Below are 27,139 nucleotides of genomic sequence, written 5' to 3' on the forward strand. Positions count from 1 at the left end.
TCCACAGCAGGCTTATGGAGCAAGTCCTGCTCTCCCAATTCCTACTGCTGAAAGACAACACTCTTGTTAGAACAGACCAACCACAAATGAATTTAGGTTGAAAAGAAGGTTTCTAAATAAGGGGTTGGGTTAAAAAGTGCCAGATGAGACTCTTTTGCCCCTTATTTTATCTCAAATAAAAATTCTATTTCATGTCACTGTCATATAATTTAAAATAACTAAAGTCTTGGAGATTGCCTCCGATGTTTAGTCACACAACTGCAGCTGACTGCGATGTCTGTTGTCTGGGTGACACCAAAGACAATACCTTGAAGAAGTCACCTTTCCCAGAGACAACACGGGGAGAACAGCTTATGCAATTTTTGTACCGCAACATATTCCCATCTATATCCAAAATCCATCATCTTCCCGCGACAATGGGGCCATCAGAGCCTGGTTCTGTTCTCAGCCACATTGGGCTGCCATGTAGGACCACGCTGATGGAAATCGAGAGACTCATCCAAATACAGCTGAGATTAGAGCTGCAGTCTTTCCACAGTCTCTTTCCCCAATCTGAAGTTTGCCAATGAGTTTCTCTGCTTGACTGTTTCCTTCTCGCCTCGTCTCCCGGCAGCGCCAGGAACCCTGCACCCTCTGCCACAGCAGCACCCGCACTTGGCGCAGGACGTCTGGGGAAAAACCTGCTCCTGCGCCAAGGATTCGCTGCTGAAAACGGGGCTCTGCCAAACGCAGCCTGCTCCGTGGAAAACCTGCTCGGCCCTGTGTGATTACAGCTGTTCTGATCCTTGTTCTGCTCCTCTCCTGACGGGATTTCCCACAGGCAGATGAGAAATGAGCCAAGAAGGGAAGGAACCAGAGAAAGAGGCGGTGGTAAAAAGCATGAACACAACAAAACTTCAGGAAAAAACTGCAAAGCGAGAGCGAATTAAAAACAAAAGGTCAAGAAGTACATTAAACAAATAACACACAAATAACCCTCCTCTCAAAGTCATCCTCTTATTTTTCAATTTATTCCTTGTGTAACACAGCTGAAAGAAGTGGCACTGGTCCACAAGAGAATCTGGCCACACACAGTAATAAAACTTGTGGTTTTTTCTAGGCTACCAGGACGTAAGGAAATTGCTGGTAGCCTAGAAGTGCTCATCACGACTGGGGAAGGTGGCAAAACCCAACGGGCGTTCAGAAGCACCGCACTGCACCCGAGCTGTGCAACACGAGATGCTCACAAGGGGAAGGAAGCTCCAGCTCGAGGGTGCAAGCTGAGAGCTGCAGGTGTGACAAAAGAATTGCTGAGCGCACATGGTTCTTCTTTGTTGCTCGCTTTCTCCCGCCCCTTTCACCAGTCGCCTTCTGTTCTCTACAGTTTTGCATTTCATCTTCAACCGATGTGCCAGGTGTTGGTTAATGACCGCAAAACCAGCCGAGACGCCAGCGTCACTCTGCGTGACAGCACCTGAGGTCCTGGGTTACAAAATGTGCAGATGCAATATTCAAAAGCCGCAGCTGGGCAGAGCCTTTCTGGGCAGTCTGCGGAAGAATTCAAAAGCCAATCGACATGAGTGGGCTGCAGACCTGCCCCCTCCCTTTGCATAGAGGCCTCAGCGATGCCCAGGTCCCCTCCCTGTCACCTCTGTCACCTCTGTCACCACTGCATGCTCCCTCCACACAAGGACGCAGGGAGGCCTCTTGTCCCAGCGGTCAAGACAGATGCAATAACCTCAATAACAGCTACATGGCAGGAACCAGTACGGAAAACCTGAAATATCTTTCAAATAAGAAAAAGTGGCCTGATTCAAACTCCATTAGTAGGAATTTTCCACTAAAACATAATAAATAGGTCAGTATTAGCTAACATTTTAGATAACAGGCCCATAGATCAACAACACAATGAGCGCCTAACATGCTCACTCTTCATAAAAGTTCTCAGGTGCAACTTTTCCCATCTTTTAAAATGTTACGTTAAGAAATACAGTGGAATATAGCATGAAAAGCCCTACAGGTACTTCTGCCTCTAATAGTGAAAAAAGGCTGAAGATTCTACAAATTTGTTCCCTCAGTGAGCTGCTCTTTGTGTTAGAGACAGAAATGCTAGTGAAACATAACCTGTATTAACCAAACTTGCATTCACAATCACTAAACCAGCTTCCAAAACCACAACACAAGGGTGGGTGTTCTCCATTTAAATTTGTCCCTTCCACTCCTGGTCAAGATTTTAGAGAAGAGGCCACCAAGCACTGTGAGACCTCAGATTAAAGCAGTAAGAAAATAAACTCCCTTGTGTGCTCTGCAGCGTATTTCAGTTTGTTCAGGTAAAAGAGCTGAGTGCTTGTCCACGAGGAATGGAATGGAAATGTTCTCCTGGTCCGGAATCTCTGAAAGCACCAAAGTGTTTCTGTTTATTTCTGCAAGCACCAGCCCTGTCTCCTCTATCAACACAATTGCATTTGTTTTCTAAATAAGCCTAGCCTACTTTTTTACACATGTGATGGCACACACTATTTGAATCTAAGTTTTGTCAGCTCTACATATATCAAACCAAGGCATTTTTGCCTTTGTCTCCTGCTCGTGGATCAAGTGGTTCTTGCTGGGAGCGGTGACACATACAGGAAACATGGAAGGAAACATGGGAAGAGGAAAAGAACACTGCAGGAGAGAAAAATGGGCTCGTCTGCAACGAAACGGCCAGGTAGTCTGGAGATCTGCATTCATGTGCGTAAGTCATCTCCATAAAATCACACTAAAATCTTCTATTTTGGTTCTATCTTACAGACTATAGCACTGCTGTGGAGATGGTTTCTTCTAGTCTCAAACAGCACGTAGCACAACAGACTTCAGCCTCAGTTGAAGACCAGATCTAAGACCGTACAAAGTAAATAGCACATGTATTTGTAGGGTCTCATAAAGCTCTTCTCACATTTCAGTACAGATTCCTCATTGTGACCTACAATCAGCAGAATTTGCAATACAAGGCTTTAAACTATGTCCTGCTATGGATGTTGAGTTTGAGCAGAAATAACTCAGCTCCTGAGAATGACGGAGCTGGAAGGAGGACGGGAAGTCACTCGAGAAAATACTTTTGAGAGAGTAAATATGCTTGAAGTAGAGCATTTTGCCCCGGAATCTGAAGAGTGTTTCTGTTGCGTATGGAGAAACAGAGACTGGGCCTCTTTCAACAACAGGTCATTTTGTGCAATGGCAAGCACTTCAAGTGACAATTAACCACTTCTGCTTTGTCCCCAGGAACGCAGCAGCTTCCCACTCTTTCACAAAGTACTTAACTTTGGTGGTTGCCACCAGTTCACTGGTACTGGACTAGCCTGATGTTCAACCTTCCAGGCTCGATGCCTTCAAACCTGTCATCCTCACAGGATACTCCTAATAAAGCCTCTTGCCAGCAGGATTACTCCTCACACTAAGTCTCTTGATGGCTGAGATCTAAAACCGAATGGGGGAAATACTGAAGTTTTCCCACTGAAGTGCCTGGATCTAAAGTCTCTGTGGCTTCAGTGGCGAGAAATCAAAAAAGTGGATTCACACATAAAATTGTCCCTCAGGCTCCCAGCTCACTACCATGGTACACGGGCAATTCTCCTGCACATCCTCTGTCTGTCGCCACACATGGCCCAAAAGTTCTGTATGAAATTAGGTGCTGGGTTGACCAAAACAAGTCATTATTTTTCAGCTGCAAATAATCACGTGAAGAAGTGTGTTGTTCTCTAATAGATCCTGAGAGTCCAGTGCAGCAGTAAACCAAAAATACTAGCAATGTGCTCATTTTCACATACACATTGAAAACTACAGGCTAAATTCTGCCCGGTACAGAAGGGTGTAGGAAAGGGAATTGTCTTGAGGGAAAAATACACCCTTGCTTTATCATACGATATAAAATTCTGTGACATTAGTGTCTCAGCACTTCTTCCTCACTCAACGTGCCACCTCTGCTATTGACCATTGCTGCATACAAAGCTCCATGATGCAGCCCAAACGAAAGCTCATGTCAAAATAGACAGTAAACTATTTCAGTACCATCTTTTAAAACACATTCCTTATTTCTTGCACATTACATTTTTAAGAATTAACTTCTAAAAATAAGCACACACATATAGGAAAATCAACTATTATTTAAAACCTTACAAATCGACTGCAGTCTTGCCATGACCCTGTCATTTCAGTTCTCCTTACAAAAGGAATGTTACTGCAAACACTACTGCAACAGTGTCCTGTCCCCACAGTAGAAACAGCCATACAATATAGAATTATAGACTCGGTTTGGCTAGAAAAGACCTTTAAAATCATTGAGTCCAATCATTAACCCACCCCTGGCACTGCCCCATGTCCTGAGAACCTCATCTGTGTGTCTGTCCAACCCTCCAGGGCTGGTGACTCCAGCACTGCCCTGGGCAGCCTGTTCCAATGCCCCACAGCCCTTTGGGGAAGAAATTGTTCCCACATCCAACCACAACCTCCCCTGGCGCAACTTGAGGCCGTTTCCTCTGCTCCTGGCGCTTGTTCCTGGGGAGCAGAGCCCGACCCCCCTGGCTCCAAGCTCCTTTCAGGCAGTTCAGAGATCAGAAGGTCTCCCCTCAGCTCCTGTTCTCCAGCTGAACCCCCCAGGTCCCTCAGCCGCTCCATCACACTTGTGCTCCAGCCCCTCACCAGCTTCGTTCCCTTCTCTCCACTCGCTCCAGCACCTCAAGGCCTTTCTTGGTGTGAGGAGCTCAAAACTGTACTGCCCACCTATTGTAAACCCACATCTGCAGATCTCTCAGTAATGTGATTTTGTAACTTGTCCTCTAAAAGCCATCGCACTTGGAACAACACCGCTCCCTTGCACTGTGACCGAACTGGAGCTAAACCGGCCCAGAGCACAGCTCAGTGGGATGGGAACAACAGGGATACAGCACACACTGGTGTTGGAGATGCCTGTTTTGTGGACCGTGGGCTGACCTTCCCTCGGGACGGGCGGGCATGAGATCGGAGAGGGATCTGGGCAACCAGGGTGGCTGGACGGTTTCCACCAGCACTCTGTCACACACCTCAAAGTAACTCACTAGCCTGGGTAAACAGCAGGAAAATTTCCAGTTGATCAGCTCTGCCTAGCGATTACGAGACTAATGTGAATTTAAAGGCAAACTCCAGATAGCTGAAAATAAAAATAGACAAACATCCATTAAGGTACTCACCAGCCAAAACACTGAACCGTAATGCAGTACTATTTATTTATAAAAACAACGTACCTTGTGCAATCCAAGTGTGTTAGAATTACTGACAAGATCATTACCCACTGCAAAAGCTATTTTACATTCCTGTCTTTCCAGCAGCAAGGGACCCGTGCTTAAGGCGCTCGGTCCCTTCCCTCCTGTACATGAGCCCCATCAGCCCTGATGTTACTGGTTGAAACAAGTCACTGTGCAGCATGAAGACCACATGAACTTAACAGAAAGTTTAGACAAACAAATCCAACTGTTTGCAGGCAAAAAAATTGCATTCTCTCTCTTCTCTAAACACTTGTTTCCTTTGAATCGCACGCGGATCACACCTTCAGCTCCCGTAAACCGGCCCAGCTGCGCTGAAGTCAGCTGCAGCAATCTGCATCCGTTGAGAAACGCATCTGTGTTTTCTTCCTCCCCACTTGTTTCATCTCCCACCCCCAGTCCCCGCCACACAAACCCCTCCAGCACCACTGCACGGCCGGCACAACAGCTGAGCCCCCGCAGCACCAGCCCAGGTGCTGGGCCACCAGTTCACTCCGGTTGCCTACAGAACGGCATTGCCAGGGTTTAAATACGTCTTACTGGTTCTGGATCGCAAGCTGGGGGTGTGCGAGAGGAGGAGGAAGGGAAGGATCTGCCTCAGTGGCCACCAGCAGACCCATGTTCCTCCCCACCTGCTCCCTGGCACAGCTAAAAGACACCCAACAAACCTCACTTTGTGAAAAACTGCCGGGCTTGTGTACGATTTCCAACACCCACATTTTCAGCAGCGTAAAGCTGTGCCTCAGGCTGGTATTTCTCACTCTTGTTTTCTTTTGGGGAATCATTTTCAGTTTCTATGGGCAGTTTAAGAGAAGACCTCCAGGCTGTTTGAATCAAGAACCAGAAAAGAAACAGGGTTTTCTCCTACTGCTAACACAGAGTTCAGATAATTTGCCTGTGCACTGATAACAAACGGGGTTTCGATTTCAACCTGGACGGACACATCTGTGCATACATTTCCATTGGAAAAGGTGGGTTTGCAAATAATCAAGCTCTGAAGAGGGGAAATATGTTTCGATCAGATGTTTCCAAGCTTACTGAAATTAAGCGGTGTCTTTGCCCTCCCATACACCCGTCTGAGGGCTCATTTATATAGAGCAATGTATGAGCAACTTTACTGCTGCAGTTACACTGATGTCCCACCTTCTGGATTAACCATCTACACAGGAGGTCCATCAAGTATAAGCTTCAGTTCTCCGGTTACAGAGGCTACATAAATGCTTTAAAATAAAACAACAGATGACTGTTGTAGCTGCTCTGCCCTCTGAAGAAACCATTCCAAAGGCTCAGAAAACACTCCGTCCTTGCCGAGACCAGAGGACTATTTTCACAAACACTTGTGCACAAATAGGATCCAGCAAAGGGATTGCTTTGCTTTGCCAACTACGCCACCAAACCAGTCGTTCTTTAAATAAGCGATCCAATGCTAGTTTCTCCAGCAGCTGCCGGGCACTGTAACATGCAGAGAAAACCACTATTTTAGGAAGGCAGAGTTTGCCGCATCCCTTCTCACTATCCCGCCCACTCACCGCATCAAAGATCTGGTCATTTTGCATGTCACAAATTCACCCAGACTGCAAGAGCATGCCTGAGATGTGCAATATATATATATATATATGACTGAACTACAGATACATGCAAATAAACACCTTACGAATAAACTAAACAGCAACAAAGCCCCAGGCAATGTCATTAACTTTGTACAACAATAACCACTTGTACCAAAATATACATAAACACAATTTTGGCTACTGCATGTGTTTGATTTGCTTTAATTGCAACATCCACTTATAACTTCTTTTTAAATCTGAGGTAACTTATAATTGTAATTTGTTTAGGCATTGTTATGCTAAGATCTCACTAAAAATATACAGCGACATTTGGTTGGTTCTCATTTTCATTGACAGTATCACTTATATATATATATATATATTTATATTTATAAACATGCAGCAGTACACTGACATTACCTTTTCATGCTCTGTTTCGCATGGTAAACAACCTGAGCCAACTGTAATGCTCACAGGAGTAGATCCAACAATGAATTTATGGTATAACAAGGAGGGGAGAAGGAAAGAGATGGATTTTCACTGTCATATTTCTGAAGAACTTACTATATTGAAACCAAGAACAATATAATTTAAGAATGATAAATTATTAACAGAACCCCCAAACAATACTCAACTATTTCTGTTGTTCGGTTGCATAACCTGCTCTTGTATTTTGACTTCATCAGCTTTCAATACTTGAAATACATTCTTCAAAAGATTAACACCGAGTTTCGAATGATCTAATTACAGCTTTATCAAGTTTTATTCCCATTTCCAGATGGCAAATCGGCTTTATATGCACACGTGTCCATCCGTGCTGCGCTCTGAACGTCTTTCCCATGCAGTTCTGTGGCTGACTGGTGTCTACAACAACAAACCCTGTGTGATGGCATGGGAGCCCTCTGCCCACACAACGCTCTGCGTTGTCTCCTTGCTGAAGATGGTACATCATCTCCTTCGATACAGCAGACAGCATACATGCCTCAGAATGACGGAAAACATTTGTGACAGGGGGAAAAAAGCAAACCTGCGTGTTTAGAAAGAAAAACAAGGTAGTAATACTCATACTACCCGTGCAGTTTTCCTATGATCAGGCATTCAGACTAAGCATTGGGCTGGTATAAAGTGAAATAGTGTCCTTTACGTCCCGGTACTCGCAATTATTTGCTCTTCCTGGTAATTCAACCCTGAATGCACACACTGGTACTCCTGCCCACCCTCCTGCTCTGCAAAGGGATGGATTTCACTTTTACGAGCTGTATGACACAACAGGTTGATGATAATGGATCAGTCAATGGGGCTTGATCCTGGCACCCTTATTCTTGACTTCAGCAGAGCTTCTATTTACCGAAACAGGTCCCAAGGCACCGCTGCGGAGCGGATTCCTGCCATGCACTGCACTGTTTGGGGTTTATCATTGTTCATCGGTGATTTTACACCACATACCCACACACCATGGCCACACATGTTGCAGTTAGTCATTCATTACAGCTTTCACAACAGCGTCTCATCCAAAGACATCACGCCTTGCGAAAATCAGTAGCCCCCACCAGGCACAAGAGCAGGGAAATCTCAGGGATTTCGTAAGTGATTCCTAGAAAATGAACCCACAATAAATTACCATTACATTTTACAAAACTGTTCTTTTAAGCTGTGCTTCGGGATGAAGTCTTAGAGCCTGACTCAGTGAACACACAACGTTATTCTCACGACCTGGAGAACTGGAACTTACTCATGTGAGAAACATGGCCTGACTGCAGCCGTGACTGCGGTGACGGGGATTTCCATTTCCCAAGAGGGAAGAGAGGCTCACGCTCATTTTAACCTCGGGGGACAGGTGGTGGGATTTCCACACCTGTTCAGCATGCGATGGTCTAACCCAAAGCCAGGAGGAATCGCCGGTCTCATAGCTGCTCGTACAGCAGCATGGCGATAGCACACACTTGTGAAAGTCACGCGCATCGTTTAAAGCTTAAGTTCAAAGAATCTTCCAGAGTAACACACAAATACTCTCTAAGGCGAGTTTGCCTAAACTGAAATGTGAGCTTAACCAAAGAAACAGGACGCAGGTTGGGGTTTTCAAGGTTCTGCGCAAGACACTTGAAAAACCCAAACGTCCTTTGAATACACGGCAGAAAGAATTCATAAACTCCGCAAGTATCAGAATTAGATTTAACCAGGCATTTTAAATGGAACCATGTTTCCAGCTCCTTTTCTGGGAAACCCGTGGCATCCTGCCCGGGCTGGCAAATGCAGCCAGGACCTGCACTCGCGGCTCTGCCGCCACCAACACCTCCCTACCTACACCTTACATATCGCCCTGTTAAAAACAAACACACAAACAAGCAAACAAAAACCCACCACCACAAACGCTCACCAACTTTAATTCAGCTGAAACAGACAAACGAAATAGTATCTCAATGAAGCTCTAAGCAACTCTTAAAATAGAAGTTTTCTACTCCTCATTCTCCAGTGTGCCAAGTTATTCCTATTTCTGTTTTTTTTTTTAAATCTCTTTGTTCGCTACCTTTTTGACATTGCTGCAAAAGCCTGTCTTGGCCAGCCAGAACAGACGCAATCTTGTAATACTTCTGTAGTCTAAGTGGGAAGCAAAAGACAAGCTCCAAAAGTGGCTATTAGGTTGCATTCATGGGCCATAATCATCTTATTCTGGCAGTCAAACCAGAGGCATTTAAGATGATGCTTTTCTTCTCTCTCCTTATCAAACCTCTTTTGTGGCTTTGTGCCACGTAACAGCACAACATGTTCAAAAGTTTTAAAAGTAAATTGGAAATCAAATATAAGTTGTAACATTCAAAGTAACCTGTATAAAACTGATTTCTGTATGCTTCATATAATGCCGTTACTAGTGTCTCCATTATTATTATACAAAGTAATGTCTCCATTATAATTATTATTATAATGGCAACATTAATTTGCTTCCAACAGGAAACACGTCACAGTCTCCTGTAATTTTTAGTCTATTTTCAAATTACTCCAAATACATCAGAATCCACTAACTTCACATTTTTGCAACTAATTTGGTCCAAACTGACATGGGAACCCCTAAATATTTCTTAATAACACATGATTTTGAACTGCAGAGGAGCAGTCACAGGACGTAAAATACAGAGCAGCATTCAGTGTCATTAGTAGCTGAACATGCTCCGAGATTGCACATTGTTAGGGGTGTAATGTTACGCTGCTGCAAATTGCTATTTGCTTCAGCTGATTCAGACGTCTGCGAATCGACAAACACTCACCGCACGCAATTTATGAAGCAGACTTCCATTTACCAAAGAATTGTAAAAAAATGTAATCACGTTACATTTTGAGATGTGGATTAAGTGTCTCCATAAAGGCAGTGAATGGCTTTGATTGTTCCTACACCTGGAGCCGCTGGGTCCTTCACTACAACACTCAGCATGTGGTGCGGAGGCTCCGCTGCGCTTCCGCAAAGTCTCAGACGAAGCATTGTTTGCATTCTGATATATATTCCTAAGCACAATTAACATTATATTTATGTTTAACATTAGGCTTTCAAATTATAATTTTAAAATTATAATATAAAAATTATCTTGCACAAATCAAGATGGTGCATTTACTGCAACTCCTATCTAAAGGAAATAGGAAGATGCAATTGTTCCCAATGGCACTCATTTCCAAAGCTACTTATGTTATTATATGGGAAGTAACAATCTTTCTTTTTCCTCTCCAGACAATTTTTACGCCTTTTTACAAACACAACATAAAGCGTTAATATTGTTTCCCTGGTTGTGGCGTAACCAACACGAAATGAGAGCTCAGCCTTGCTCTCCTCAAAGGGAAAGCCCTACCCAAAGGGTGAACGCTTCCCACCCACACAGGCTGGGACGGTGATAATCCACCATTCCTTCAATGACTGTGACATTTGTTGTGTCCCCTTGAAGACCTGGGCTGGCACCTGCGCTTGCCAGGGCGGGCGGCTGAACCTCCTGCGTTTAAAGCAAACGGCTCTGCTTTCAGTGGAATTTTGGAGCTCCAAGGACGCAAAGAAACACAAAACTCAGAAGGAGCAAAGGCAAACCAGCAGCACGCGGGTTTACACTGTGACCGTCAGCTGTCAGATGGCTCTGGAAATATAAGTGCCCGCTCGCTGCTAAATTCAGTTTAAGCTGCTCAGAAACACCTCCTTGAAGGCTGATTTCCTTCCTAACGCCATTCGCCGACTCTCTCACCATAAAAATGCAGGAGAAAATATTCTGGACGGCATTTGTAGCAAGTACTCAGTATCTGTGAGAAACTTGCTTTTACAAAAGCATGAAATGACGGATCTGCTTGTTCTGCCTCCCCCCAAAAAACAAATCGAACCAACAACAGAAACAAACAAACACTAACACACAAACAAACACAAAACCCCAAACCAACAAACAAAACACACACACACGTTGTCAGCCCCTCCCAGGAAAAAGCACAGTCTTGACAAATTAAAAACTTCCAGACTCGTCCCATCATTTCTTTAACACAGCGGGTAAAAACACCCCTGATTACAACTCGTGTTCAACTGACCATTTCCTGCTGTCATTTATTTTGGAAGCATAAGGAAATAACTCCAACTACTGCTTATTGCCGCCCTTTGAGTATTTTTCGACTAGTATTGGAGTGATTCAATTTCAGCAATGACTTCATGGGACCAGAGGACCCTGCCAGGAGCAAACTCAGGGTAGGACTGAGCTTCCCATCAGTTCCTCCTCTGCACATCCGAACCCACGGCCTCTCGGGGTATCTACATAACCCCCCTACAGACACCATTTTTCTTACCTACTCCCCAAAAGTGAAGCTGGAACACAAACATCCACTTTATAGCAACACCCGCAGCATCCAACAAGGCCGATGGATCACATTCCGCTTGAAAACCAAAAAATCCCATCACCTGAGAACCAGCTCACCTATTTTTTCTCAGTTACGGTGAGCAGTGAACATGTAGGAGGAAAACACAACAGCAAACCTTTGAGTTAGATAAGGAGTAAAATCAGGTAACTTTTGCTGAGAAAAGAACAAAACCCCAAACGAAATCTAAAAAACCTCCAGAACAGTGAGCAAACTATGTTTCTTTTAGCAGCATTCCAGAAACCGCACCTTGTACACAGATTTGTTGATTCAAATAGCACGCATAACGAGAGCTAAATATTCTGACACACACTCAGAAAAATCACAGTGGATTGTCACTTATCTGCTCCACCACATCCCTGCCGAGCTGCGAAGGAGTGCAGTATGTTCGAGACACACGTCCTGCTTTAAATGAATAATCTTCTGAAGGTACCAAATAACAGAGGAAGGTGCCGTGGGATTACGAGTTCGCTGGGCTTCTACCAAACAGAGATACTGCAAAGGTTGTGGATGTGTACATGCCGCACGGTGTAAGCCAGCGCCAGGTGGAAGGGGAGCGAAGGGGATGCCTGTAAGAGCACATTCAGATTCGGAGGCAACTCAAGCTGTCAGCCCTCAGGCTGGGAAACCCCGTCAACACAACCAGGGCAGCACCACCAGACCTTCCACGTCCTCCTCGGACTCTGTTTCCAAGAACAGCTTTCACTGCCTTTCCTCTTCAAGAGATAAACTACTTGTTTTCTTAATTGTGTTATGCTTTACGTTAAGAATATTAATGTATTAATTAATGTGCATGCATCAGAGAGAGCTGAACCAAACCTAAGCACAGAGATTAACTGATTTGCCAGAAACTTGGGAGGAAAGGAGCAAAGCCAGTAAGGAAACCTTGCAGTCCCATCTCTCTGTCCTCTGCATTAATCTGTGCGTAGCCAGTATGTCTGAAAACATAAACGTCAAGTGTTTAGCACAGAGTACAGACTATAACAATTTACACAGCGACTTTAAATCCAGAGTATGTTTATGCTTCAGAGTTCTCCCAAACACACAGAGACAGTTGCAGAGAGTCAGCATAGGGCTGCACCGCACTATGCGTCTCAACCACAACACCAGCTATGCTGCCACAACGGGTGAAACTGCTGGAGAACCGAGGAAAGCAGAAAGAAAAACCTAACTTGTCCTAAGGAAAAAAAAAATAATAACATTTTAGGCTATTGCATTGAGTAGAACTCAGTACTCCAAAATGCAGATCACCACCAGGCACTCTAATGACCGCGGAGGATGCTGCTCCTTGCACTGCGGAGTTGGCTCCTACTCACTCCAAAGGAAGCGTGTTATTTGCTCAGTCCTCATTAGCAGCTTTGCCAACGCCGTGGGCCTCTCGTCCGAGTGCTGCTCAGCTTTCATTCCTTCGTCCCCAAGATCTGCTACAGGTGCTGCGGAAGGAACGGGCATGTTTCGATAGATGCAGCGGTGTCATTAGTAACCCAGGATTGCTTGGGGACGTGGGAGTGAAACTGCAGGGGACTGTGAATAATACCGCAGGGTGAGGAGCAGCTGTGGATGAGAAAATGTTACTATTTCTGATACTGTTTATAAAGCGTAAACTGGAAGACAAAGCCAGCGCAGAAGGCAGGGGAGGTCAGGACAGACACTCTCTTCCGAATGAATACAAAGTCTCTTTCTCTGAGTTCTTTGGGAAACCAGGGAGTTGCACAGGAGAACTCAGGACTCTTGAAAACACACAGACACCTTTCACCTCCGTTCCAGAGCCTTTTGGTGGGCTCAGAAAGGACGATCCCCCCATAGCACTGTAACACTTTGCTGTATTTTGAAGCTGAATTGGAACCTTTTACCCTCTCTTCACCAGACCAGACTAGAGAATGTGAATTCTTGTAGCCATAACTGTAAACAATTTTCCCCAACACCGCATATTTTCCACCTGAAATACTCACACTTGGACTCACCAGTGCGAGGTCACATACTGGAGAGGAATTTCCTTTCTATGAACTCAGAGCACAGTTTTCTGCTGTTATGAGCTAATCCAAAAGGTAGAAAACCAATTTCAGAACCGAGTTGCTTAAAAAATAACTAGTAAGCCCTTAGCTGGCTTCTTTATAAGCTTAATGCAGATAACAAACATGTGCTGGTTATGCCTGATAGGTTACCGAAAATATGGACAAAGCAAAATGGAAATATTATTGTTGAGTGGAAGATATGTGGAAAAATATTCACTGATATACGTTCACAAATTTAAAGGTCTCTGAATGGAACTAGAAAATTAAGCATATTTCTTGGACTGTAGAAGAAATATTGAACTACTTTCTCAGCAGAACTCAGATGAACAATTATATCATCTCACAATTTAAGATGACGACTCTCTTAGCAGAAGGAAATCAAAATGTTGATGGAAAAATCTGACTGAGATAGAGGGCTCTCCAACTTAGATAACAAAACAATACGATACAACACCTGAAAACTGAAAATAAGCAAACTTGGATTGGAAATACACATATAATTTTTCCCAATAAAGAAACAATAAACCATTGGTACAACTCACTAGTGGATTTCTTGACTTTTCCTCAGGAGTAAATGTGCTTTCACTTGGCTGATGTGTTTATTCTGATGCAAACAAAGTCAATGACCTATGTAGGAGTTCGGAATACTGTCAAGCACCATTTTGGCACTAAAATCTGTAAGTTCATAAGATCTTCCCAGAACAAGCCCGATTGTTTCCAGGCCCCTTAACCATCTAAGCAAGAGTAATCCCACCCATTTTAGAACAGAAGTCCCATGTTCAGCTGGAAGGAAACGACACTCTCATCTTTCCTCAGATCTTCTCTAACACTACCATCTTGATTGCTTTCATCAGCAAAGCTTAACTGAGAGGCCTTGTTTCCAGAGCAGGAATTAGTCAAGTTTTTAGAATTATTAATCCCTAGTCAGCAACTAAACATGGAGTACAAGCATTAGTGTTCCATACGCAATGGGCAGGGATGAGCAAGCTGACTGCCGAGTTTGCCGACCGACTTCTTTTCTAGGTAGATTATACCCAGTGGAAAAGCAGCCTTGGGCTACTGGGTCATCCTGGGGGTCTTGTTGCTTCTGATGGTACTTCTGAGACTTTGATTTCTGAAGTGACCATGGAAAAAATATTTAATAGTCCCACAAGCTTACCATTCTTTGCTCAATTAGTATTCATTCAGATATCCAGCAGGATCCCTCTCTACAACAGCATGCTTTGATTCCACAAGCAGGATTTCTTGGATAAGAGTTCATAGTCTGTAAGGAACTAGATAGAGTAGAACCATAGAATCATTTTGGTTGGAAAAGACTCTCAAGATCATCGAGTCCAACTATAACCTCACTCTGGCACTGCCCCACGTCCCTGAGAACCTCATCTCCATGTCTGTCCAACCCCTCCAGGGATGGTGACTCCAGCACTGCCCTGGGCAGCCTGTTCCAATGCCCCACAGCCCTTTGGGGAAGAAATTGTTCCCACATCCAACCACAACCTCCCCTGGCGCAACTTGAGGCCGTTTCCTCTGCTCCTGGCGCTTGTTCCTGGGGAGCAGAGCCCGACACCCCCTGGCTCCAAGCTCCTTTCAGGCAGTTCAGAGATCAGAAGGTCTCCCCTCAGCTCCTGTTCTCCAGCTGAACCCCCCAGGTCCCTCAGCCGCTCCATCACACTTGTGCTCCAGCCCCTCACCAGCTCCGTTCCCTTCTCTCAACTCGCTCCAGCACCTCAAGGCCTTTCTTGGTGTGAGGGGCCCAAAGCTGAGCCCAGGATTGGAGGTTTGGCCTCCCCAGTGCCGATAATGTTCAAGTCATCCTGCTCCCAATTAATTGCAGCCAATAAACCATGTTTTAGCTAAAAAAGTTAAAGTACACTAGATATACTCTAATTTTATATTCCTTAGCAACTGCTGCAAATGTAAGGGTACTAATTATCTTGAATGGAGAGAAAGAAAATCACAAATGGAGATGGTGATCCAGGAGACACTCCTTGTTCACACGCAGAACACCACAAGTCCAAGTCCTTTCGCTTCCCTTTCCTGCCCTGACCCAGAGACACTGGTGAGATGTTCAACCAAGGGATTCAATATTGCTCATATCCTGGCTATGGGGATTGTATTCCCGAACACCCATCACTGAGTGTTTCATGTGCTCCCGTGTTATTGTGTGTTCACCCAGGAACATAATGAAACATAATGTCCCCACGCGGGGAAAAGGGTGAACCCCAACCACATGGCTCACGTTGAACGAGCGTATTTTTAGACGCACCAACAATCACCAGCACGTACTATAACCAGCTGTACTCCCTGCGCAAATCCCACGGACAATACATCATTTGGTCAACCGAGATGCCTCTGCTGTCCGCACATGGTGTGATCACCATGTCGCTGTGCCCAAGGAGCACAGGGAGATTATATTTTTAAATAACGAGTATCTATTAACTACGTTTTTTTTCTCATCATAATTCGGCCATATCAAATGCAGCTTTTCCAGACCAATGAATGCCGCGTGTGACACAGGAGCAGTGTTTCTGCCAATTTTCACCTTCCATCACCTTCCATTGAGATGTTAATAGTGAAAAAGGACATTTAACAACAACAAAAAAATCCCATCTAGTGACTCCTAGCAGAAATATCTCACTATTTTTTTCCACTTATTACATCCTTTCAGGCTGTGAGACGAAAACTTCAAGGAAAAATGTTCTCCCTGAGAGGAAACGTATTGTATTTCTTTTGCTAAAAGACGAAAATGCAATGAAATCCATAAGCAATTCAATAAAAACAGAAAGGCGACCATAACTCCAACTGCACCCACGTAGTTCTGGATCTATCAGATTAACAACTGCAAACAGGAGGTTGAAAAATACTTTTGTTTTTACAACTTTATTCTTTTCCTGTCAAAATATACTTAACTTTCTGCTTCTTTCAAGCACTTGCTAAAACAAATGGATAAAATACTAAAAATTGCCGAGTATCCCATTAGAGGCCCATCCCAGGGAGCTTTGGAACTTGAGGTGTGCAAACAGTGCAGTGAAACCCGGTGTCCTCACACCTGCTCACGTCTTGTTATTGCCAATATATTCCATGTAACAAACAGGTAACATCCTAAATAGACTGCGCATAATGCCCTAAAATAGATTGTGCACAGGCTTGTTGTTTTCAAATAAAAATATAGAACAGAATTACTATTCATATCACTCAGCAATTGTAAGAGTTTCTAATATTCACTTGCATTATGGTGTTCCCAGCCACAGATAAGACGCATAAAATGGTTACTATGTAAAACCCTCTATCACCACTGCAGTGCACCTTTATATGATACTTTTAACATTATAAACACATTTATTAAAATGTTTTGAGGAGCTGCGAAGTATTTCAGATATACAAACTTCTAACAAAGAGGAAAATAAGTCGTTACTACAAAGTAACTGATGGAGATTTGTTCATCGGAATAATAATGTAATACAAGTGTAACACTAGTAGCTGTCAGGGTAGATATACTACACTACTACTATAAAAAGTATATTGATCAGAAAGAAGATAATATATTAAGGTAATATTAAAGATTATGGGGTTTAGAAAGCCTTACATTGATCCTATAACACTTCTTCTCTTCACCAGTTTCTCCCTATACGTAGCTACACCGCGCTGATGGCTTTTTCAGGACATTTTTATCCATTTCCTTCATTATAGAGCTATTCAGCAATAAGAAAAAAGCTGTGGCTAACCAAGCCCCACTTCAGTCACAGAACTGACTTTTTGTTGCCTGAAAAATGACATTACTTTAAGTTTTCTGACGAAAAGCCAGCACTTGGTAAGGATGCAGTCCTGCTCCTACTGAATTTAACAGGAATTTGGAGTTTGCAGGACTGCTCACCAAAGAGCCAAGCTAAAGGTTCGGGCTGCAGAGGAGCCACTCAGTAATTAAAACTCTTTTTCAAATGCTTCTTTTCTAATTAAACACGAAATGTGCTTAATATCCATAATATTTTATTCTTTTCAGAGGTAAATTCTGAATGATTTCAGAGGTAAAACCATCTGAAATTAAACAAATCTCTATGTACAACACCCTTCCGTGATCCATATATGCCAAGGACCAGCGTACCAGAGCGAGTACCTGCAGGCCAGTTCCTCCCACGTTACTGCCCACACTGCATGTTCCTTCAACTTGCATTTCCTAAAGCATCCTTTAATTTGGAGAATAATTCCATGATTTCTGAGCTGACGCATCAAAACCTCGATGTTCAGTCCAGCTGAGCACCCACGATACCTAAATCCCTATTTGCATGAACTGGGGCAATCTGTTCTTTGCCCAACTAGACTTGATGTCTCAATTAAACACTTTTTCAAACTGAAACTTCAGGGTTCTCTAATGAGCAAGTTTAAATACAGGACACCCAGGGACTGCACACCTAGAGGTGTCTAATAGTGATGCTCAGTCCCGCAGCAAAGAACTCATCCAAAGAGAAATGTCCGCTCTACTTCCAAGCCAGCTTTGCAGAGCGAGATGTTCCACAGGCATCCACAGCAAACCTGTTTTCTACCCAGCAGTGGTCCAGAAGAGGACAGACGACTCAGAACTGGGGAAGTTGATGCACTTTTTGCCAGTATATCTAAAGACGAACCCATCCTACTGAATAGCAGTCGAGTGTTGTGCCAAGTGCTCTTCCTGGGAGGTCGGCGTTAAAACAGCACTGTGGAAAAGTTATGGGTGAACCTCAATTTCCATGCAGACTTCTTTCTTTGAGTAAGAACTCAGTTCTTTTAATTTACACAAAACACAAGTTTTCAACTCTCTAGCACATTCTCCCTGCAAGATAAAACTGCGGATGAAACTTTGTATTTGGAAATCTGCTAGGCAAATTGAGGCTATGCTTTTAACAAATACTTGCAAAGCGTTCTTGCAGCTGCAATTGATACTGCGACGGCCCAAGAGACTCTCTGAGGTCAACTCAGCGTTTTAATGGCATTCTAAAACTCTGACATATTTTCCATTCTGAATCTCAGGCTCTTTTCTCAGGGCACAAAGGGATGTGAAATGGGAAGACAAGAAGCTTTTTTAGCCATGCCAAAGGACTCTGAACACAACGCTGACGGGCAACATGCAAAACTGATGTGCTTGACCATCAGACTCCTGATGCTCTGAGGATGGTCCTAATCATTGCGGGACCACACCATAGTATAAGGCAACAAATCCGGGACAAGTGTGCCATGTCTATCTGCCTCTATGCAGCCCTGGACATTTAGAAAGAATTTTAAAAAAAAAGAATAAATACATACATACATACATACATACATACATATATATATATATATATATAATGGATTAAAAATGAAAAAAAGCTTAAGCTTTCAACAGCTTTCAACTTACAGAATAAAAATGCTATATCACTGAAAAGAAGGTTTAAATGACAGCAATTTCAACCGAAAGACAAGGATTTTAACCATTTTATCTTAAGTTCCAATCTTCTTCATATTCCATACTGGCAACTCTTTCTTTTTTAAGTAGGTGTTTTAGTTTGTTTGCGTTGTTTTCCTTCTAAAGCAGACAATACCCACTGAAGTGTCCATGCGGACACTTTATCCAGAATAATTAGCGTGCTTTGTAGGGTCTATAAAACCAACCTGGTTTCCTTGTTTTTTGCTGGAATAGAGCACAAGGGAAAGCATTCAGGTACAGGTATCAGTGCGGCTTATTCACAACAGCTGCTCTGGTCAGTCTCCCAGCATAACTGAGGTTGTGATGCAGCCCAATTCTTCAGGAAAACTTGAAATAAATAATCTTAAATATTCAGTTGTTGGAAAAACATACATACCTCACTCTTATCTGAACTTGGCACGGTAGAGGAAATCATTCTGTGCACGGTACAATTAACCTCAGTAACTCCCCCGCTGTGATAACACCGAGGCAAACAGCACCGTGTTTTTAGGATTATCCTCATCTTAAAATTTTACCCACATTTCCAAAGTTGGCCACAGCTAGTGACAAGCCCGTGTAGAAGAGAGGAACCACACACTGCTAGACCTATTTTTTAAAAGGACAATGCTGAACACACTGGTAGGAGAAAAAAATCTCCCCACGCAACGGGGTTTTTAGACAAGCGCTTTTCTTAACACGTCCAGAGTTCATTCTGCGCATTGAGGCACCTTGATTAACACCCATCACAATTTTATGCTGCTATGGTAACTGCAAGAACTACTTTCATATAACTAAACCTTTTGTAATTTTACCGAGTTATTTACTTCAGCTGTGCCCGGGGCAATAAGTTTCAAAGTTTAAATATACATGGGGTAGAGAAATAAATATAAAAATACTTGTTACTTTATTTAGCAAGTGATTGTATGATCCCGCCCTACAACACCAGGTATGTGTTTTGAGAGCAGGTAACAAAATATCCACTGCAGAGAAAATAAATAATTCACCTCCCTTCACCTACATCTGTAACAAATAACCCAGTACAGATTTCTACTTGAATACATTTGTACAAAAGGACTTGCCTTGCCTTGAATATTAGGTTCTGTAACACTCCCATCATAGATGAGATATGAGAGAACTGTTGTTAAATACAACTTCTTCCACTCCTGGGTAGTTACATCCACAACCTGCCAGCAAACCTGCCCTTGCCGCTCTTAGACGGGTGTCCCTGACACGGGTAGCTCCAAAGCACCCGCAGCATCACCCCGAGCGGAGGAGAAGCCAGAGTTTTTAGAGAAAAGCGAAGGATTAGAAGCAGCTGAGTGTGGGACTTCATTAGAGCAAACATCCAGATGCGATGGCAAAGAATGTACGGGAGTCAAACAACCCCACCGTCTGCTTTAGTGCTATTTTCCTTTTGCTGATAAGATCATCCCCACGCTCTCCAGACAGAGCTTGAAGCTGCTTGTCTCGAGCTGCTCAGGCATGGAAAGCATGGAAATGACTGAAACAACCTATCAAGAAGTCACAAACAGCACTCGCTGAACATACCAGTGGCTCCATAGCTCAACACACTTCATAAACAGTGTCCAAGGGTCTCTGACGATGAGTACTACATGGAGTCGTAACAGAGGGGCTCGGAAAGCTGTCAGAATGAAAGGAACAGAGCAAATCATGACAAGTTCTTTACTCTTCCCACAGCACCACATGGGCAAGACTACCAAAGGCTACCGACCTACAAAATCAATGCGGATGCCAGATCTTTGCCTCTCAGAAGAAACCTGTTGGGGACACATATCAATTCCATCATATGGTCTAATGCAGCAACTTCACCACATACAGACCAGACTAGAGTGATAACGGGTGCCCAGGCAAGCGCAATGAGGTGCCACCTTCCCTGCCACGCAGGAGCTCCAACCCAACCAGGAGGGACCACCCGGACGTTTCTCAGTAGTAAGTCCTGATTTCTACAGAAAGATCCAACATAAGAGAAATCCTCCCTGAAAAAAAGATGATAAAAACGATCGGTGATATCTAAAAGCCCGAATCCATCCCTTTGGCACTTGTATGGGGCAGCAACACAGAGTAGTGATTTCCAAACTGCAGTTGTTGGCGCCTCAGCAAACTGCCAAGTACCCGGCGGTGGTCTCAAGAGCAAGTGTCCGACCTGGGTGATGGCCCCATCTCCCTGCTTCCAACCTCTAAACCGCATTAGGTAACTGTAACATACATTTGATATTTTTATAATATGGATTTACCATCGGAACCGCTGAATTTGCCACAGAGATTTTACCCAACCTCAGATGCGAGCAAAACTCTGACTGTTACGTGAATAAAACCATGAAAAACACTTCTTCAAATATTTGGAAACTACCATCAGAAAGAAGGCATGAAAACACCTGATCTGCTTCTACAAAACCAAACCAGAAACGGCTTTTTAATTGGTTTTCTGAAATGCACACTGTATATCATGTTAAAAGAGACATAAGGATGATTAAACAATTAAAAAACTGGGCAAACCTCCTAACAGTATGTAGTTTTGCACACTCGCTTCTTTTTGATTGCAGCACAGTTTCTATATAAACATCAACACTATGAGAGCTTTGGGTGTCTAGGGGAAAGACAGGACAATTCATATAACTAAATCCTGATTTTTAGTTTTCTTTGTTGAATATTTATTTGTTCATGTAATGCCACAAAAAGAAAACAGGGACATGTATAAGCTGTTTTCTAGTAAATCACTCAATGAACCTCTCCAGTAGAATTATCTTAGGTTTTGATATGGTGAGGAGTCTCCTCCTTCTCAGTCTTCTTTACTTTAAAATCCATCTCTGGATGCTACTGTGAGCTAAGCAAAAACCCCTGTGACACAGCTACAATTCAATTCTACCTCTTTTTACCACAAAATTAAATACCTTTGTGCACGCATGAGATATTGCCCCTGAGCTGCCCACAAAATGATCGTTTTCTTGATCAGTTACAACTAATCTCTTTTCATCTATTTTAATCAAAATTCACCACCGTATGCAGGCAGCTTAACTCTTTTTGCTGTTTATCTTTTCACCAATCCACTCTTATCTCCACTTGGCATTACAAACTTAATTTTTTAATGTCATTAAATTGAAGATTCTCTCCAGCCTCTAAATCACCCTCACTTTGTCATCTGTGCCTAAGTCTTAATCAGCACAGGCCAGTGCGCGTCCTTTAAGCCTCATGTGCGGAACCACACGTGCAAAGCACCCCACCATCAACACTGGCACCAAAGGTGTTTTCCTTCATGTTTACACACAGCTTTTTAAATCAATGGTGAAACAACATCCCTAATGCCACTGTGAAGTTTCTTTAACAGCTTTCTGGGCACACAGGTAGTTTTGGGGAAGATCTGCTGTTGACCCAGGAACTCCCGGACATCTGTAACCCAAACGGCACCACCTCTTGCCTTCAACTCTGCTATTTTGAGGCAATTATTGGAGCCAGTGAAAACGACACTGATACAGTTCAACCTTATGGACTACCTGTCACAAAAAGCACTCATCCAGGTGGATTTACCGGATTTTAATTTCACTTTTTACACTTTTAGCACGCACGGACAACTGCTGCAAAGCCAGCAAGCTCCGTCATCCTGCCCAGTAACACCCGCTGCAGGGACAGCTGCCCGCACCGCTGCCCTGCGCTCCCGGTGACCCTCCGCTACCGCCCGCCCGAGGGTCCCGGCCGGGGCAGCCGAGTCTGGGCTTCGCTCCCGGCCCTCGGACCGGCCCCCGCGGCCCCGGCACCGCCCGCCCGGGACGCAGCACCTTCCCCGCGCCCCCGCCGCTGGAGCCCGGGCCCGCGGGACGGTGCCGAACCGACCTCCCGCGAGTTCTGCGAACCGTTCCGGGCTCTCAGCCGCCAGCTTCCCCCTTTCTCATATCGTAACACACGCTCCCAAAGTTGCGCCCGACCGCCTTAACTCCAGCGCGGCCGCCCGCCCATTGTCTGCCGCCCCGGCGCCCCGGCAGGCGGATTTGGGGAGAAACGAGCCGAAAAGAGGAGTTCTCTGGCCCGGGCCGCCCTGCTCGGGCTTCCCCTCCCCCGCCGCCGCTTCCCCCCGCCCGGCGGCCGCCACTACGACAGGCCCCGGCCCGAGAGCTTCGGCGGCGGCAACAGGGCCGGCCCGGGGGCGTCGGTGGCGGTCGGGGGCAGCCGCTCCCTGCCCGGGCGGCGCCCGGCGCCCACCGTGAGGCGCGGCGGAGGTCCCGCGGGGCCTGTCCGGGCTCAGGGGCGGGCTCTGGGCGAGCGGGGGCTTCCCCGCCCGGCCCCCCCGCCTCAGGGCAGGCGCTCCGCCGCCCCGCCCGGCTCCCGGCGCCGAGGGGCTTCCCCTCGCCCGCCGCCCCCTCCGCCAGGGCGGGCGCGGAGCTGGGCCCCGCCGCGCTCCCCGCAGCCCTCGGCCCGCCCCGCCAAGGGTTAAAGCCGCAAGGCTGGCGCGGCGATGGCAGCCCTGTCAGCCGGGAAACACCCCGGCTGCCCCCCCCCCCCCCCCCGCTCCTCCCCGCTCCCGCCGCCCCGGGGAGCCGCGGAGCACTGGGGAGGGGGGTGCCCGGAATCCCCCCGGCCAGGAGGCCGGCCCGGCCCGCCGCGCCAGGCGTCGGAGCCCGCTGACAGAGCCCCGTCTTCCGCCGCCGCGGCCCCGCGCTCTCCCTGCCCGCCCCGGCCCCCGGGCGTGCCGCGGCCGGGCCCGCCGCGGGCCGCGTCTCCGTGCGGGAAGCGGCGCGGAGGCGAGGGGCGGGCGGCGCGGGACACACAACAGCCCGGCCGTGGGCGCCCGCGCTGCCATCGCCCCGCCGGGCGGCGGGAACCGTCCCCTCCCGAGGAAAGCACAATGGCCCCCCCACCCCGGTGACACCGGAGCCCCGGGGATGGGGGGGGGGGGGGGGAGCTTTGTGCGGGGAATCCAGCAAAATTTACAAAACAAAACACACACACACAAAAATACAACGAGGAGAGAGCGAGCGAAGAGACGGGGGCAGAGTGGCTCCTCCTCCTCCTCTTCTCCAAAAAGGCCTGTTGGAAAACTGCACACGGCGGCGGCTCCGGCAGCGCCGCTGCCCGCGCTGCCCCCGGAGAAACGGCGGCGAAAGGCGGCGGGACCGCGGCGAAAGGGGGGGAAAGGCCCGAGCTCTTTGTGTTACCTGCCGTGAAACCAGTCCTTGCAGGCATCGCACTCGATCATGAAGCGGGTTACGTCGTAGGGCAGCCTACAGATGCAATAGACGGGCACCGTCGCCATGTTAGCTCCCTCACAGCACGGCTGGGCGCCCGGAGCAGCGGGGCTGGCGGCGGCTCCTGCCGCGGGGTCGCTCCGGCGGCGGCTCCTGCCGAAACGCGGCGGATTGGCGATGTCGAGGAGACGGGGTGGGGGAGAAGGGAGAAAAGAAAGGGGGGTGGGGGGTAACGGGGGAAAGAAAAAAAAAAGGGGGGGGGGAAATCAGATAATGCAATTACGGCTCCTCAAGGGCGGGCGAGCAATGTCAGAAAAATAATAAAGGGCTTCCCAAAGTTTGGCTGCATGGTTCCTCCGGCTCTGCGAGCGCCGACCGGACTGGGGCTTTTTGTTGTTGTTGTTGTTAAATGATTATTATTCAAAATGTTTGGCGAAATGCATTCTATTGCGTGCCCCCTGGTGACAGTACAGTACCGAGGCTTTTCATAAACACTCCGAAATGTAGCCCTTTCCTTGTAATGTCCTTACGTCAGCTTGCAACATTGCAATATTTCCTCTGCCGGGGCTGGGGCCGGGCGGGCGGCGGAGCGGCCGGGTGAGCGCTGGCGGCGGCGGCCGCAGGGGGATTTTTCGGGGGAGTGGATGCGGGTTTCTTTTACTATTTTTTACCATTTGCCTGCCGGGGGGGAGTTTTTTAAAGCAAGCGGCCCGGGCGCGGCTCTGCCCCCCCCCGCAGGGGGTCTAGGGGGGGAGCGGGGCTCCCAGCCCCCCCCCCGCAAATCCAGCGCGGGGTGATGCTCAGTGTGGGTCTGCGGGAGCGAAGCACAAAAGCTCAGTCTGAAGGAGAAGGCAGCACGGAGCGGACACGCTCCAAAGTAGCTTGGAGTCCGGTGCTGCCCTACAGCAGAAATAACGCCCCGATGGTCTGGTGTCCGGGCGGCAATGGCAGGTAAGGGCTTATAAACACGCACAGGTGATGATTTATATTAAAAAAAGGAAAAAAAAAATACGAGCTTTTTAGTTGGTAGATTTCTATTACTGCTTTTATATTACTGTTTTTAATGTTACCCACTTCTGCCCGGGGCAGCCCTTTCACTGTTGCAAGTGGGGCTGCTACACCGAAGAGATGAAAATAAATACCTTGTGCCTGTGAAGCACCAAATCAAGGCAAGAGGGAGCTGGGGCTGTGCTGGGAAGGGCCACTTGGCCACATACCATCCGTGTACCCCCAAGGTGCACATACCCCCCGACACCAGCGTCCTCTCAGACAGACATGGGTCAATGGCAGCAGCGCAGGCACAAGAGGAACCTGTGAGTTTGAACCGAGGTTGTGGATGCAGAACCTCTCTCCCCTTCAACGCCAAGACTCTGAAGGTGGTTAAAATGACTGTACTGTGGGGCATTTGAGGGGGGGGATTCTGTGTCCCAAGAGTTCAGTAGCCACTGACACGCTTCCCTGAGAAGCACAAGAGCTGCCTGTGAAGTACTCACAAAGCATCCAACTGAGATGTGATCTTAATTCCAGTCAGGATGGATTCAGCATCCTGTATCCATCTCACTTGAGAAAAGTGCTGGTGGGGGGACACACACGACTCTCTTCTATTTATCTTAAAGCCAAAAGAGAAAACGGACATTTCTCTGCCTTTTTTTCCATCAGTCTGCAAAAATCCTCAGAAATCACCTGTGGAGGACAAGGGAAATTCAAAGAGCCAAAATAACTTGAATTCTGTTTTTCTGCAGAGAGAAGGCCGTTGTTGGTACAGGCAGAAGCTGTTTTGGACACCTGAAGAGGAACTGCCAAAATTGTTCGCCTTGCCCACTGGAGTTACATGCCACAGAAATGACTTGCAGCTGGTGTTCGTGCTTTGAAGCCGTGTCAGAAGCGGCACGCTCTGCTCCTCCGTGGATGGTTATGAGAGCGGGCTGAGATTTCTGACATAGCTCAAGGTGTGGTAATGCGCGGGGAAGATTACAGACCTGCATTTTAAATCCTGACTCAGGTGTTTTCAATGACATGTTTTCAATGTCTCAAGACACACAAAGGGGCCTGTTCATCGCGCTGCGTGGCATAAGTATCTGCCCTCGAAAAATCCGGCCTCTTTTAAGTTTAAATAGATCTATCATGTTTTTAATTGCTCAGAAGTAGAAGAGCAAGTCTAGGGAGTAAAGCAGGATGAGGAGGAAAGGCTTGGGAACCATCGCGAGAGCTGCACGCACCTTTACAGAGCCTGTTTGCTGCTCGCCAATGCCAAGTGCATCTACCAGCACCTCTCAGCACAGGGTGTAAATGGAGCTTTCAGCAATTTTGATGCCCTTTGGTACAGGATAGTCACACAGAAATTGGGCTTCGTGCCTCTGCACACCCGAAAGGGGTGCAACTGCAACCTGGAGTGCTGCCTTCCTTTCATAAAACCCGTATTCTAAATTTAAAGAGCATGGAAGCACTTGCAAACGCAGCATCTCATCCACACCACATTCTGCGCTCATCTCCCTCTCCCAGTTGTTTTATGGGCTTTGCTCACACCAAACCTGTAAGATCTGTGAAAAATTATATCCTCGTTGCCTTTCCTCAAGTCCCATAAGCATCTCCATGAGAAGAGCCCCTTTCCAAAGCACTGTTTGAAATTCTCATGTCAGCGTCTTCCCTGCAGCCAGCGGAATACCGTGGAGATTTTGGTGACCACAGCTGGGATGCACAGGGGCGCAGCCAGACACTCCTCTCGAGTGGTGCTGGAGCAGTTGAAATGTCATCAGCTGCCCTGCGCTGCTCCCGGGGTGACAGTGACATCCAGCAGCACAGCTGTGCTCCCACCATCGGGGTTTTTACTCCTTTC

General features: G+C 46.4%; 1 protein-coding gene across 3 annotated transcripts in view; it reads right to left on the reverse strand.

The window, feature by feature from the left end:
• Window positions 1-24,460, reverse strand: part of PHF2 (PHD finger protein 2) — an 85,687-nt gene extending 61,227 nt beyond the window's left edge. For all 3 annotated transcript variants that reach the window (XM_080350604.1, XM_080350605.1, XM_080350603.1), the window contains exon 1: window positions 24,274-24,460. In XM_080350604.1, coding sequence (XP_080206730.1) covers window positions 24,274-24,371 — 98 coding nt within the window. In that variant the 5' untranslated portion in view covers window positions 24,372-24,460. The remainder of the gene's footprint in view (window positions 1-24,273) is intronic.
• Between the last annotated feature and the right edge of the window lie 2,679 nt (window positions 24,461-27,139).

The sequence above is a fragment of the Nesoenas mayeri genome (assembly GCF_963082525.1).
Source record: "Nesoenas mayeri genome assembly, chromosome: 10".
In the NCBI taxonomy this organism is placed as follows: Eukaryota; Metazoa; Chordata; class Aves; order Columbiformes; family Columbidae; genus Nesoenas; species Nesoenas mayeri.